The sequence below is a fragment of the Pholcus phalangioides genome, unplaced genomic scaffold (genome assembly GCF_987345545.1).
Source record: "Pholcus phalangioides strain wild (caught in Gottingen) unplaced genomic scaffold, Ppha-v1.0 ptg000001l_1, whole genome shotgun sequence".
Classification (NCBI taxonomy): Eukaryota; Metazoa; Arthropoda; class Arachnida; order Araneae; family Pholcidae; genus Pholcus; species Pholcus phalangioides.
This window is the reverse complement of record NW_028301594.1, coordinates 29,253,339-29,266,937: the sequence shown is the minus strand read 5'-3', so window position 1 is coordinate 29,266,937 and position 13,599 is coordinate 29,253,339. Positions and strand designations below refer to the sequence as shown.

The window sequence follows — 13,599 nt, the reverse complement described above, 5'->3', positions numbered from 1 at the left end:
GAATCCAGATTTCGCACCAGAAATTTTCATCAAATCTTACATACACAGAAATTAAAATGAATCAATTAAACCATGATTTGATTCGAAACTCGTCATTGTTCCAGAATTGAAAATGATAGTGCCATCAAATCAGGGTTTTACTGTATACAGCTAAATTAGAGTTAGCAAGAATGGTGTTAAGTATATAGCCAAACCATAGGTGAACAGTGAAACCTCCCATAACAGTCATCTTTGAACAACAGCCATATTTTCCTTGGAAAAAAAAAGAACCTATTGGATTGACGATGGTGTCAACCTCTGAACAAGGATTTTCAAATAATGGCCATATTTGATCACGAGAACGAAAGAAAAATGATGTGTATCATGAGAAAAATAGCATGTCTGCAAATACAAAGCTTACAGCACAGTACAAAACATTTTTCTTCACGAAAGTGTAAATTTTTTTTTTTGCTAAAACCAGTTGCATTTTATAATTAGAATTTAACAAACTGTTGCTCGAATGAAATTAACAGTAGAGTCAATATTTGTTTTTTATGAACCCATGTGGACGTGAAACATTTGTTCAGAGAATAGAAAATTTATAAATGTGGAAACTTATTTACAGAGATTGCAGAGTTTGGGATCAGAGGATTTGTTCACAAAAACGTGCGGTTGAGGTTGATAAAATCAATTGTGTCAACCATATAAAAAGTGTCCAATCACAAATTAAAAGACACTCATGCAAAATGCATGCATTTTCAATGCAAAGTAAATATGTGTTACAAAAGGACTTTTTTTAATTAGTTATAATATGGATTGTTATATTTTAACACGCAATCAAAAATTATAATTTTTTTTCAGGACTACATAATCTCTTAACAATGGTAACCTCCTAATAACAGCCACATTTTCTTGGTCCCATTAATGGTCACTGTTGGGAGGTTTGACTGTCAGGACCGCAACTAGGGAGGAGTGGGTAGGTCTGGTGCCTCAGGTGCTGAACCCAGAGGAGTGCCAAATTAATACTTTAAATGCTCCTTCTACATCAAAAGGGGTACCAAAATACGTGCTTGCCCCGGCTGACAAAGTATTCGGATGTGGCCCTGTTTATTGTATCACTACTACGTGTGTTCCAAACATTGTAGAAATTGGCTTGGTCACTGACCTCGCATACGAACTCTCGGCCCAGCTATATCTTCGAATATGCAAATTCGAAAAGTAATTTGCTATTTGGGATGCGGAAGGTTTTACTTTATTTACATGGTTACTGGACATGTGCCGTTAAAATCAATATTTATAGTTAGAAAATTGAGTGTGAAAAAAAAAAACCCCATCACTCATACAGTTTGTCGAATATGTGAGAGGAACACAATTCATGTTCAAGTGCATTATTTAAAACAACGTGGATACTGTTTTCATTGCACATAATATTGCATGGATTTGTTTACTAACAAACCCAGTATAGGTTGGATGATTGCACTGTTGAGATGAGCAATTGATGGCTGTGTAATGCATTGCACTGTGCAGTTAGAGGGGATGTTTGATGTTGTATCGAATGAATAATCTGTGTTGGATGTGTTTTTCGTCGTTGTTGGTTGGACTCACCTCCTCCAGGGAACCTACGGTTTGGCGACAAATAGGGATCTTGCTGACGAAGGATGAGGTCGTGGGGGAGTTGTAATCCTCTCGGGTCTCCGAGACGAACTCCTCGACTGTCATCAAACCAGGCATCTTGGCGACTGGTTTCTTTCAAAAAGGCGCGACTAAAAAAGTGAGTTTTCCGCGTACAAAATACGATTTTTAGTCGCGATGACCACAGGAAATGCTCCTCTCACACTACGCATTGGACATTTTTTTCTCTCCAACTACATCAACAATCGATCCCAACAGTTGCGGTTGACTCGGCACGCCTTATGAGTTACGAATTTGTGAAATTACCCTTCCCCCCCCCCCAATTATAGTTTTTTTAAATCTATTCACAAATTCATCAACTACTTGAAGCGACGAATGAATATTAATTATAAAGTTCGCTTAATAAATAAAATGGGAAAATTTCAACTCTCAAAGTTCTGCGGTATGAGTTACGTGACCATATTTCATCTCATCGGAAGAAGGACATCCCGCCAAATTTTCGCCACGAAGACCATTCAAGTATTACGTCAGAAGATTTTTAGCCATTTTTGACCCCCTCAGTAAAAGTCAGCAAAACACTGCTTCCCCCCCCCTCGTCAGCAGTTTAGAATATTTCATATCCTCAAAAAAGGGTGGTTGATGACGTAAGCAATCTTCAACCCCCCTCCGTCACCAAAAGTCAGCAAATCCTTACACCGCTGTGCGGTCGTGTGCGCATCGTGCTGGACTCTCGTCCCGAGAATCCAGGATCGAACCCCGTTGACGGCACAGTGGTGGTCGGCTGAAGTTGGTTTGCTGCGGTTTTCCAGCTTCAAGGCACGAATGTGAGCCGATCTCCCATTTGAAAAAGTCTCTCCGCAGAGAGCAGGCAGGCCTACAACACGATACTCACAAAACATGAAAATTCAAGCATTTCCATCCTTACTTCAGAAAATGGAAGTCAGATGGCAGCATGAACACGAAACAAGCGCAACTCGACAACTAAATACGTTAAGGCATACACTCAGAACACACATTCCGGCATATGCCGATTCGTTAGAAATTCCGAAGAAGAATATGTACGAGGTACATGTTCGGTTAAGTAGTAGTAGCAAATCCTAACTACCCCCCCCCCCCTCCGATGCTGACGCATTACTCGCGTTTCCGTTCCATCTGATTTTTTTCACCGGTGGTTTCATAGAATTTCCCAGGACCAAACAAGAAAATCAGTTTTTTTATATTTATCGCCGATACTTCAAACACAGATCGTCCATTAAAGACTCGTCTGAAATTACTTTAGGTGGAATTCATAATGTGATCTAAATTTATAATGAAAAATAATTTTGTAAATAGGATCCATGTCTGGAACCCTGGGGCAGTCACGGATTCAGAACGCGGGTCGGCCTCATTGATCGATGGAGGTGATTCGATCAGAACGAACCGTGCAAACCAAGAATGCATAATCTTTTCAGTCCGCGGGAGAGATATCGCGACACACGATTACCACTCGCGGGCTACAAATTGTCTCAAAATGACCGGATCGGCCACAAAAGCCCCGTTCACATGGGAAATAGAAAAATCGGGTTTAAATCCCGCTTCAAGAATTTTCATTAATGGCTGCTATCAATTTCTTTCCTTACGAAGGAAAAAAAGTCGTCAAGCGGGTGCTAGAACTCCCAATGATACTGCAATATGTGTGCACATATGAACGGGACTACATGTAGGACTACATGTAGCCTGTAGCCCGCGATCCTTCTTTTTACGAACATCACTTGCAGCCGGATTTAACCCCTTTGTGAGCCGCAGGTTTGTGCCCTTGGTAAATCCATGAATTGAATCCTTAGATGCTTTATATGTACTACAAGAACGCACACACGTTCATCATAATTTTTTTTAATGTTATTTATACATATTATGCAAACAAGTGTTCTACACGCAAAAAAAATGACATTAAAAAATGCTTACGGAAAAAAAATTAAATACTTTAGTAACATAAATAAGCATCATAAGAATTTAAAAGCATCAAACGTACATAAGTAACTAACGTCCCAATAAGGTAGAAATAAAATTTTTGCCAATAATTTGGAAATTTTGAAAAAAATCTGCCAAAAATAGAGATGCTAAAACATTCAACATACAGAAGACTGTCCTCTAGAGACAAATCTGTGTAATGGTATATGGTAGTGTTTCCTAACATTTTTTTATGATGATCAAGGCCGTCCTTACCAGACGCGAGGACCCATGGAGGAAAGAATAACCTTCCTATTCTTTCCTCCATGGCGAGGACCGGTACGAAAATAATAGCAGTGCGTGCTCCTTAGGGGTCATTCAAGTATTACGTCAGCATCGAGGGAGGGGGTTTCGGATTTGCTGACTTTTGATGACAAGAGGGGAGGGAGGGTTTGAAGTTGCTTACGTCATCAACCACCCTTTTTGAAGATATGAAATATTCTAAGCTGCTGACAAGGGGGGGGGGGGTCAAAAATGGCTGAAAATCTGCTTACGTAATACTTGAATGGCCCCTTAGCTCTGGATTGTTTTCCTTTTGTGAGAGGGGGATTCGAAAATTCATACAATACATGAAAATTCGGAATAAATGGAAGATACAATTTCAGAATTGATGATAATTTAGAATTTTTTAAAAAGTAATGCCAGATATGGTGGAAATTCTGAATTTATGAAAGAAATAATTTCAGAATTATATTTCTTTCTCTTTAAAAATGCAGAATTTTCAAGAGTTATTTCTTTCATAATGAAGATGCTGATTTCCGAAAATTCAGAGCTTATACAGGCACGTCATTTGTGGGGGGGGGGGACCGTCGCCACCCCCGGCTTTTGAAAATACACTAAAAATGGTACATATATATATATATGTATATATATATACAAATATATAGAATTATAAATACATTGAGTACATGTTCTTTGCCCCTGGAAAAAGTTGAAATGACAGCCCTGAGCTTATAAAAGAAATTATTGTTACCGCAAATGCGGGGCCCTCCCCAAAACGCAAGGTGCGGTCGCACCTGGCCCGCGTTTTTTTAAAGATAGAATTTTCTAGTGGGTGTTGGTCAGGGTCCCCAAGCTGCAATATTGCATGGGCCACAAGCCAGGTATTTCATGCGGGGGGGGGGGGGGCTTTCTACAGTTAATTTATACTGTGAAAAAAATATGATGAGAGAGAGGATAGTAATGGGCCCTCGGGTTGGAGCCCTGTCAGTCCAACCCTCTTGAGGGCTTTTTCCTCCCTTACAACTTATCCCAGCAATTCCACAAAAGAAAAAAATAAATAAATAATAATAATAATAATAATAATTTTTTTTGGCCTTTTATCTCGAATTTAGTTCCCCACCAGAGCGGGCAGAAACAATTTTCTTCGATTTTTTTAAGTGAATGAAACTTTTCACCCATTCACCTACGATTTTGCATCCCTCTTGAGTGGCACACGTGCGGCCGCAATGGGTCGCATGGTCCAAGAACCTCCCCTGTACTTTATTACAAGGGGCAAGTATGCACACACACACATTTTGGTTCCCTCACCAAGTATTTTTTTTCAGAATGTGATCAAATGAAAAGGAAAGTTAAAGAAAAAAAATCGGCTTCTCATTTGTCCGGTCCCCGGAGCACCAGAAACACCATTTTGAAATGTTTCTTAATAAAACTCAACCTTGTTATGCGTCATTCTTAAAGAATAAGTGTAAGTGATGACGGCTCACAAGTAAGTCCTGTTTTGAGGATAAAAGTATCTAGCATTATTAACAACGATGAAACAATTCTAGACCAAAAAGCACAAAAATTTGCTTTAAAAGCGGTACGTGTGGTCACGGACGTTTTGCACGATAAACAATGCTGTGCGGCTTCCTTCTGAAAAAACATCAGGTTTTTCTTGAGGTCCTTTAGACTGGAGCCTTATCAGCTTCCCACGAGGGTCGCGTTTAGGGGCGATACATCAGTCTCCGCACTCGGACGGCAGGTAAGCTCGAGCCGTCCCTGCACTCATCTCATTTCATGAACGATTTGCCACGTAAGTTTTAATTCATCGTCGTATACATGAGTATGAAGTGAAAAATTCAAGAAAAAACAAAATGAAAAATAATCTTCTCATCTCTGTTTCGGGTAGAGTGAACGCGCGATAACATCTACATTCTATAATGTTCCACACAGGCTAAAACACTTTTGCCACATTTGAGATGTCGCTCGAGATGATGCAACACTACATCTCGCAGGTCGTTCGATCGAATCTCCTGGCTTTGGCTGAATCTTCCGCACATTTTCGCAATCTTATTCTTCAGTGGAGATGTAGAAGGGACTCAGATGGTTGTATATCCTTCTGAGTGCTCCACTTTTTGTCGTTCTTCTTGCCGGTGATGGTGATATTGATGATCGGTGAATAGTTTATAGGACCATTTGAAGAAGAGTTCTCCAGCGAATCGAAGGTGAAGTAATCCCTCCGTTCTGGAAGTGAGGAGTAGATGTAACCTTCCTTGAGTGATCTCCCGCATTTACTGCATAGAAGGCAAAGACCTACAAACAGTGATAGGACACCTATTAACGCCAAGATTAAATGGACTATTTCGGCTTTTCTCGAAGCTTCTTCCTCTGGTAAATCAATCATGAGATTTGTCGAGTTTTCTGCAAAAAGAAAAAAAATCATTAAAGTGCGTACGAATATTTATTCTGTCACACTAATGCAACCAAACCAATCAGCTACATTCCAGTGAATGTAACCAATGGGATTGCTGGTTGTTTTAAGTTTTATAAAAGATCCTTCATCAAACTTTTTGTGTAATCCCGGCCGTATTCTGTTATAAGGAAATGTATTGACTTCTGTGATCATTGTCGTGAATGAATAGCGTCAACATATACAGAGTGCGTAGCAAACAGGGGTCATGACATTTTTTCTTCGTTTTTCGAATTCGAATATCTCAGTGCATATTCCACTTAGAAACGTGGAATTTATTTTTTTGTCGTCAAGAGAGACAGGGCAAAAACTTTCTAATTGGGTTTTGGAGCACACGGGAACTGTATAAAAAGTTATTTTTTTATTTTAAGTAATAACTATACAACCTCTTGAAACATAAATGACATATCTGAGTATTCTGTTTGAAAAAAAAAAGTATAACACACAAATAAGCTCGTGTCTGACAACATAAATGCGTTAGGGTCCCACATAAATTTAGAGCTCACGTTCCAGCATTTATCAATTCGTTAGAAATTCGCCAGAGGAATCAGGCCCATAAGCAGGGCAAGGCAACCGCGACAATGCCACTCCCCACTAAAAAGTACTCTTATTTTGCATATTTCTTAGAAATTCTGACAATTTCTTGTTTGAAACAATCTGCAAAATGAGGGGGGGGGGGCATAACCCTTTCACGGGGAATCCACGAAAAAGTCTACCCAAAGTCGCCGACCAATTCACAAAGTGACTGAAGATCAATGTCCGATATGCTGGTGTAAGACGCTCCGTGTCTGGCCCCAAGTACATTTTTTTCATCACCGACGTGTGATACATTTATAAATGTACAACGCGTGGCTATACATATATAAAAGGACAACGTCACTCTTCGCTTATCCATAGGAAGGTTTTTAACAACTGTCTGTTGGGATGATGAATTTTTGGAAAGAGAGAAAATTCAACTACTTTCGTGGGAAATCAAACCCATGTTCTTTCACTTTCCGGGTGAGTGCCCTAGGCCATTAGGCCACAAAGGGAACGAATCTCCCAATCTTTCCTTGGAGCTCGTGAGCACTGAAAAGGGACCGCACATGGACGTCCGTACGATCCTATATACGGTCCGTCCTCCTACTACACATATATAGTAGATATATATGCGATTAGTTCCATGTGACGAGAGGAAAAAAAATAAGAGAAATTTTTATACAAATACAAATACAACGCCACAACAGGCAAATTGCCCAACGAGGTGGCTGACATTTTGCCTGTTGTGGCGTTGTATTTGTATTTGTATAAAAATTTCTCTTATTTTTTTTCCTCTCGTCACATGAGGAAAGATTGGGAGATTCGTTCCCTTTGTGGCCTAATGGCCTAGGGCACTCACCCGGAAAGTGAAAGGATAAAGTGAAAGGACATGAGAGACAAAAACTATTTATATAATAATCTATACATATATACATTATAATAACATGTCCTAACTGACTGATTGATTGATTCATCATCACGGAGCCGGAATCACTGAAGCTATAAATATCGAATTTGGTCAATAGTTGTATTTCATTGCTTAAAGACTCACAAGGGTTTTTTTTTTTTTAAATTCGACCGCTGGGGGTTCACAGGTAACATATTGAAATCATTCCGAGACAAAGCCACTGAAGCTATAATCATGAAATTTGTATCGAAGTGTTATTTCATGACGCAAAGACAAACCAAGAAGGGGTTTTTCGAAATTCTCGAAAGGGGTCGAAAGGAGGTTCAAAGGTAGCATAGAGAAATCACGCCAAGCTGAAATTGAAGATATATTCATGAAATTTGGTCAGTAGTTTCATTTCATGAAGTAAAGACCCACTAACAGTAAGAAAGGGTTTTCCGAAATTCGACCCCCCCCCCCCCCCCCACTAAAGGGATCATAAAGGGGTTCGAAGGTTATAGAGAGAAATCATGCCGAGCCGAAACCGCTGGAGCTATCTATATTTATGAAATTCGGTCAGTAGTTTTATTTGATGACGTAAAGACTCAGCAAGAGGGGTTTTTTTTTTTCGAAATTCGGCCCCTAAAGTGGTCATGAGGGGGCTCAAAGTTTATATGGGACAATAATTACTGAGCCGAAATCGCCGAAGCTTTAAACATCAAATTTGGACAATAGTTTTATTTTGTAATGTTAAAGCTCACTAACGATGAATTTTTCAAAATTCATACACATGGGGGGGGGGGGGTTTCAAAAGTTTTATGGGCAATCATCGCTGAGCCCAAACCGCTGGAAGCTATAAATATGAAATTCGGTCAGAGTTATTTATTTATATGAAATAACATGTCCTGACTGACTCACTGACTGATTCATCATCATCGAGCCAGAACCACTGAAGCTATAAATATCAAACTTGGTCAATAGTTTTGATTCACTAAGAAGAGATTTTTTGCAATTCGACCGCTAAGGGGGTCAAAGGTAACATAATGAAATCATCCCGAGCCAAACCACTGAAGCTATAACCATGAAATTTGCTCAGAAGTGTTATTTCATGACGTAAAAAAAAGCAAAGAAATTCGACCTCTAAGGGGGTAGCATGTAGAAATCATGTCTAACAAAAACCGCTGAAGTCATAAAATTTCGTCAGTAGTTTCATTCAATGAAGGTAAGACTCAGTAAGAAAAGGTTTTTCAAAATTCGACCCCTAAGGGGGTCATAAGGGGAGGAGGGGGTTCAAAGGTTGCATAGAGAATCACGCTGAGCCGAAACCACTGGAGCTATAATTATGAAATTTGGTCAGTAGTTTTAGTTTGTAATGTAGAGGCTCACTGAAAAGGGATATTTCAAAATTCAACATCTAAGGGGGCCATATGTGGGAGGAGTAGTTTCAAAGGTTATACGGCACAATCATCGTAATTATCGTTGAGTCCAAACAGCAGAAACTATAAATATGAAATTTGGCGAGTATTATATTTTATAATAAAGAGAATCAGTACGACGGGATTTCTAAAAATTAAACCCCCCCCCAACCCCAACGTGGTGCAAATGTTATATGGGGAAATCATTGCAGAACAAACTCCAGATGACCACATTCACGCGAGCGAAGCCGCATACTTACAGCTAGTACAGACATAGTTTTTTCTACCAAATTTTGAAGAAAAAGAATTCATTACCGCATCATGAGTGCGATATGATGGGTTGCCATAGCTAACGTGGACATAATTATCACGAAAAGATATACCAAATGGTGATGACCCCCGAATCATGCCTTTTCTTTTCGGACTTTGGCCAGGCCAGAGATCTCTAGCCACTTCGAGAATTGGCTGGAAAAAGCCCGAAATTCGTACATTGACCGAGGCAATTTACAACGAAACTGGCCAATTTGTGAACTGGCCGATTTCGGGATTTGGTAGTAACACACATACAAGGTTAAGCAGTAGTACTTAAAGAAATAAAAAGGAATCAATTTTTATATACTTTTTATTTTATTACACGAGTGTGGGGCAGCAACTGTCGTACATAGGGCGGCTCTGCAGGATTTTATGGAATATTTGCCAGAGTTCTAATCTCGATGGCCCAACTCACACAGGTTATATACCAGAAGGGACCGAGCCCGGGCCTTGTCTGGTCTGACAGAGTTCCAATCTAGGACGCCCAACTCGACAAATTTTTTATGTGGTTGATGATCCTGGTTTTTTATTTTTAATTCTGAATTTTACACCCAGGAAAAAATTATGATGAGCATATTTGAATAATTTGAATTTTTGTTGCGCAAATTAATGTTCATGGGAGTATTTATTACTTACTATTCGAGAACACGCGACGATTTTCGATGCCTTGGCAGCTTATACTCCACCAAAATGAACCACCGGTTATTAATTGAATCAAACCACCATAAACCATACTCTTCCAAAGAGACATCTTACAGAAACTTCGTACTCTTTTCTCCTTATTTGAAATATAACGTTATCCACCTACGAAAAGATGCAACTGGAACATTCTCTGCGATATATTGTTCCGAACAATGATACCCAATAGGAAAAAAGAAAAAAAAAATAGAGGTGCATTAGCAATGATCGTATTAAGTGTTTTTGCTTCTTGTCGAGATAAACGGCAAAGTATAGAGATAAGATGCCGACTCAAAAAAACAGGAGGTGTTGTCGTCCGTTCAGGCGAAACCACGTGTCGAAGGCAACTAGATTTTCTTTTTCTTTTTGCATGCTTATTAAAAATCGTATTTTGCAAAAAAAAAAAAAAAAAAAATCATCATCAATGAAACGATTTCTATTTCAGAAGAGACAACGCAACAACTTTTTATTTGGGAGTTAGAGGAACAGGAAGTTCGGGATCGTATAAAATACCTCTGGAATGAATACTTTTTCAAACTGAACCTATGTTTTTATCACCAATGGTTCAATAGATAGAAAGGGTGCATATTACATATCCTCTATAAGGATGTGACTTTACACCATGTAAGCTACACCCATGGCCCTCTGAGTCATCTGCTGTGGTCCGCGACCTCAAAACCTACATTTGTAAAAATGAACTATGCGATACATTACTAGATCAATTAGGTAACCCGCAGCACATTTATAGATCATTTAAGTGACCCAAAGTTCAGTTCCACATCACTTAAGGGACTCGCAGTGCAGTTCCACATTATATAAGTGACTCGCAGTGCAGTTTCACATAATACAAGTGACTCGCAGTGCAGTTTCACATTATATAAGTGACCCACAGCACATTTACAGCGCATTCACTTCAATGATCTGGGGAGCTGTTTCAGATTACTTAAGTGGTCTGCGGCACATTTTCACTTCGAATAAATGGTTCACAGCACACTTCCAGATCACTTAAGTAGCCAACCGCACATTCCCAAATCACTTTAGTAGCCCGCCGCGAATTCCCAAATCAATTTAGTAGCGCGAAGCACATTCTCAAATCACTTAAGTGAACTGTGGTGCAGTTCCATATCACTCAAATGATCAACGACACATTCTTAGATCATTTAAGTGACCTGCAGCACATTCTTAGATCAATTAGGTGGCCCCAGCACATTTATAGATCCGTACGACAATGGTTCTTGAAGCTGTTGTGCGGTCGTGTGGGCATCCTGCTTCACTCTCATCGTGAGGATCTAAGTTTGAACCAGGTTGGTGGCCCAGAGTGTGTTGATCGATATGAAATTCGTTTTCTGCGGTTTTACAATTTCGAGGCGTGAATGCGAGCCGATTTCCCATTTGAAAAAAGTCTCTCTCCGCAGAGAGCATACAGTCTTTCAACATGGTTGCCGCTGTGGTGGTCGAGTGGTCATAGAGACGGACTCGCGAAATTGGCTTTTCGTGATTCCCACCTTCGAGCCGATCTCGCCGTTAAAAAAGCCTCAACACAGAGTTCAACCGGCCTACAACGGTACAATATTCAATCATTATACTACACTTCACTCATAGTTATGAAAATTGACGACAGATGGCAGCAGCACTCAGGGCCGGTCCTAGAAATTCTGCCGCTTGAGGCGAACAATATTTTGCCGCCCTTTAGATACAACTGTCTGAAAAGAGTTTTCTTTCTTCACCTCTATTACTTTGATACAGTGGTTCTCAAAGTGTTGGTCACAACCCCGTTGGGGGGGGGGCGTGTGTAACGTTTGGAAGGTATAAAATGTCACGAGAAAATTTCTAAATAAAAACGTTCTGACGGGGTAAATATAACAATCACTATAATAATTCTTCTTTGAAGGGGGAAGTCGGTCCCGTAGAGGGCGCACTTGTTTAAATTTTTCCTCTATGGGTTTTGGAAAAAATGTCTGCCCTTCAAAGGATTAATTGAGCTATTTAGCACATATATATATACATCATATGACGCATTAAAATTCTACGTAAAATTTACTAAAAATAATACGAAGAAGAAATTTATTCAATCAAGTATCACAAATGTGGTTTTGCGCATTTTTAGGAGAAAACATGAAAACTGATAAATTAATATATTAATTCCGAATCCAAAGCTAAAATGCATTTATTGAAAATCCAAGAAACGCTCTTCTCATTTCTTTGTTTTTGAAATAGTCATTCCCCACTTTATGTTCTTGCTTACATGTTGTTAGGTTGCGTAGCAAAAAGGTAAGTGTTTTTTCCATCTTTTTTATTTATACGGTGGTGCAGCGAAATTTTCTGGCGTGAGTTCATACGTTTGTGACCAGAGGAGTAGTACGCAGGAGAGAACATAGGGGGCAAGTGCCCTTTCCCCAAGACGATCAAAAATTAAAAATATTTCCACATAGTTCAGTAAAAAATGAAAATATCGAAAGAGTACACCTTTATACCGTATGTTATCTTTATCAATTTCTGTTAATTTAAGATGCTTTTGAAGGTAAGTAGCTCGAAATTTCTCTGGGAGAGATTCCTTATGCTCCCGAACCCAATGTGACTTCCCTCTAAAGGTCGATCTTGCGTTAGTTAATACTCGCGACCTCTCTGGTCGCGAGTATTAACTAACGCAAGATCGACCAAGCAGGGTATTGTAACGTAGTAGGTCTTCTCATGGTGCAACTTGTTAACGCAAATTCTACCACAACTCATTATACCGCGTATTCATTGTTTGGCGTAGCATAAACTAGATGGTCTTTGCAACTATAAAAAACAAACTTCAATCCAATACGAAGGTGCATATGCACACTCGAATAAATGATGGAACATATTGCTGCAAATCCGTCGGAAAAAATCAGCAAATCGTTCTCCAAAAACACCCTCTACCCTCTATCTGCTATTGCGATTCAGCAGCACGATTCTACGATCAAAAATGCTTGTTTAGGTGTATTATATCACCTAATATACACATATAAATCTTAAAGTTTGTCAAATGAATTTAGAATCACCCTGTATATTTGTACAGTGAGAAAGACATCGATGAAGTAGTGGACGAAACGTCTGCTACAAAGCAGTTTGGAACACAGCATAACAGCTCGAAAGGTATAAAATTTATTATAAACTGCGGCCGTGAAAGCCTGCCTTCTCTGTACAAAATGTATTGCTTTTCTATAATTTCCATATCATAAAAATTGAATAAATTGCAATTCACGATACAAAATGTATCATTCATCGCAATGGTAGTAAATGAAAATGGTCCTGTGGACCCCTTACAAAGTTGACCACAGGTTGGGTAAAAAGTTCTCTCTTTGTGTAGATTATAACGGGAAGATTCGGACGAATCAAATCGTCATTTTCCCACAAATTACCACAAGTCTGAGCATCGTTTGATTGTTACTACTACTGACCCATGCTGGGCTCTCGTCCTGAGGATCCACGTTCGACCCCCGTTGACGGCACTGTGGTGGTCGGCTGAAGCTAGCTGGTTTTCCAGCTTCGAG

The 13,599-nt window shown here is 39.4% G+C and overlaps 2 protein-coding genes across 3 annotated transcripts in view; both read right to left on the bottom strand.

Moving 5' to 3' along the window:
* The window catches only part of Asap (ArfGAP domain of ASAP), a 49,711-nt gene extending 47,864 nt beyond the window's left edge, over positions 1-1,847 (bottom strand). For both annotated transcript variants that reach the window (XM_089233945.1, XM_089233952.1), the window contains exon 1: positions 1,585-1,847. In XM_089233945.1, coding sequence (XP_089090071.1) covers positions 1,585-1,710 — 126 coding nt within the window. In that variant the 5' untranslated portion in view covers positions 1,711-1,847. The remainder of the gene's footprint in view (positions 1-1,584) is intronic.
* Positions 1,848-4,720: 2,873 nt separating this feature from the next.
* Positions 4,721-10,250, bottom strand: LOC149090300 (uncharacterized). Its single transcript, XM_089235839.1, has 2 exons — positions 10,040-10,250; positions 4,721-6,222 (listed from the first exon to the last, which is right to left on the bottom strand). The coding sequence occupies exons 1-2, from the start codon at positions 10,152-10,154 to the stop codon at positions 5,879-5,881; spliced, it is 459 nt and encodes a 152-aa protein (XP_089091965.1). The 5' UTR covers positions 10,155-10,250; the 3' UTR covers positions 4,721-5,878.
* Between the last annotated feature and the right edge of the window lie 3,349 nt (positions 10,251-13,599).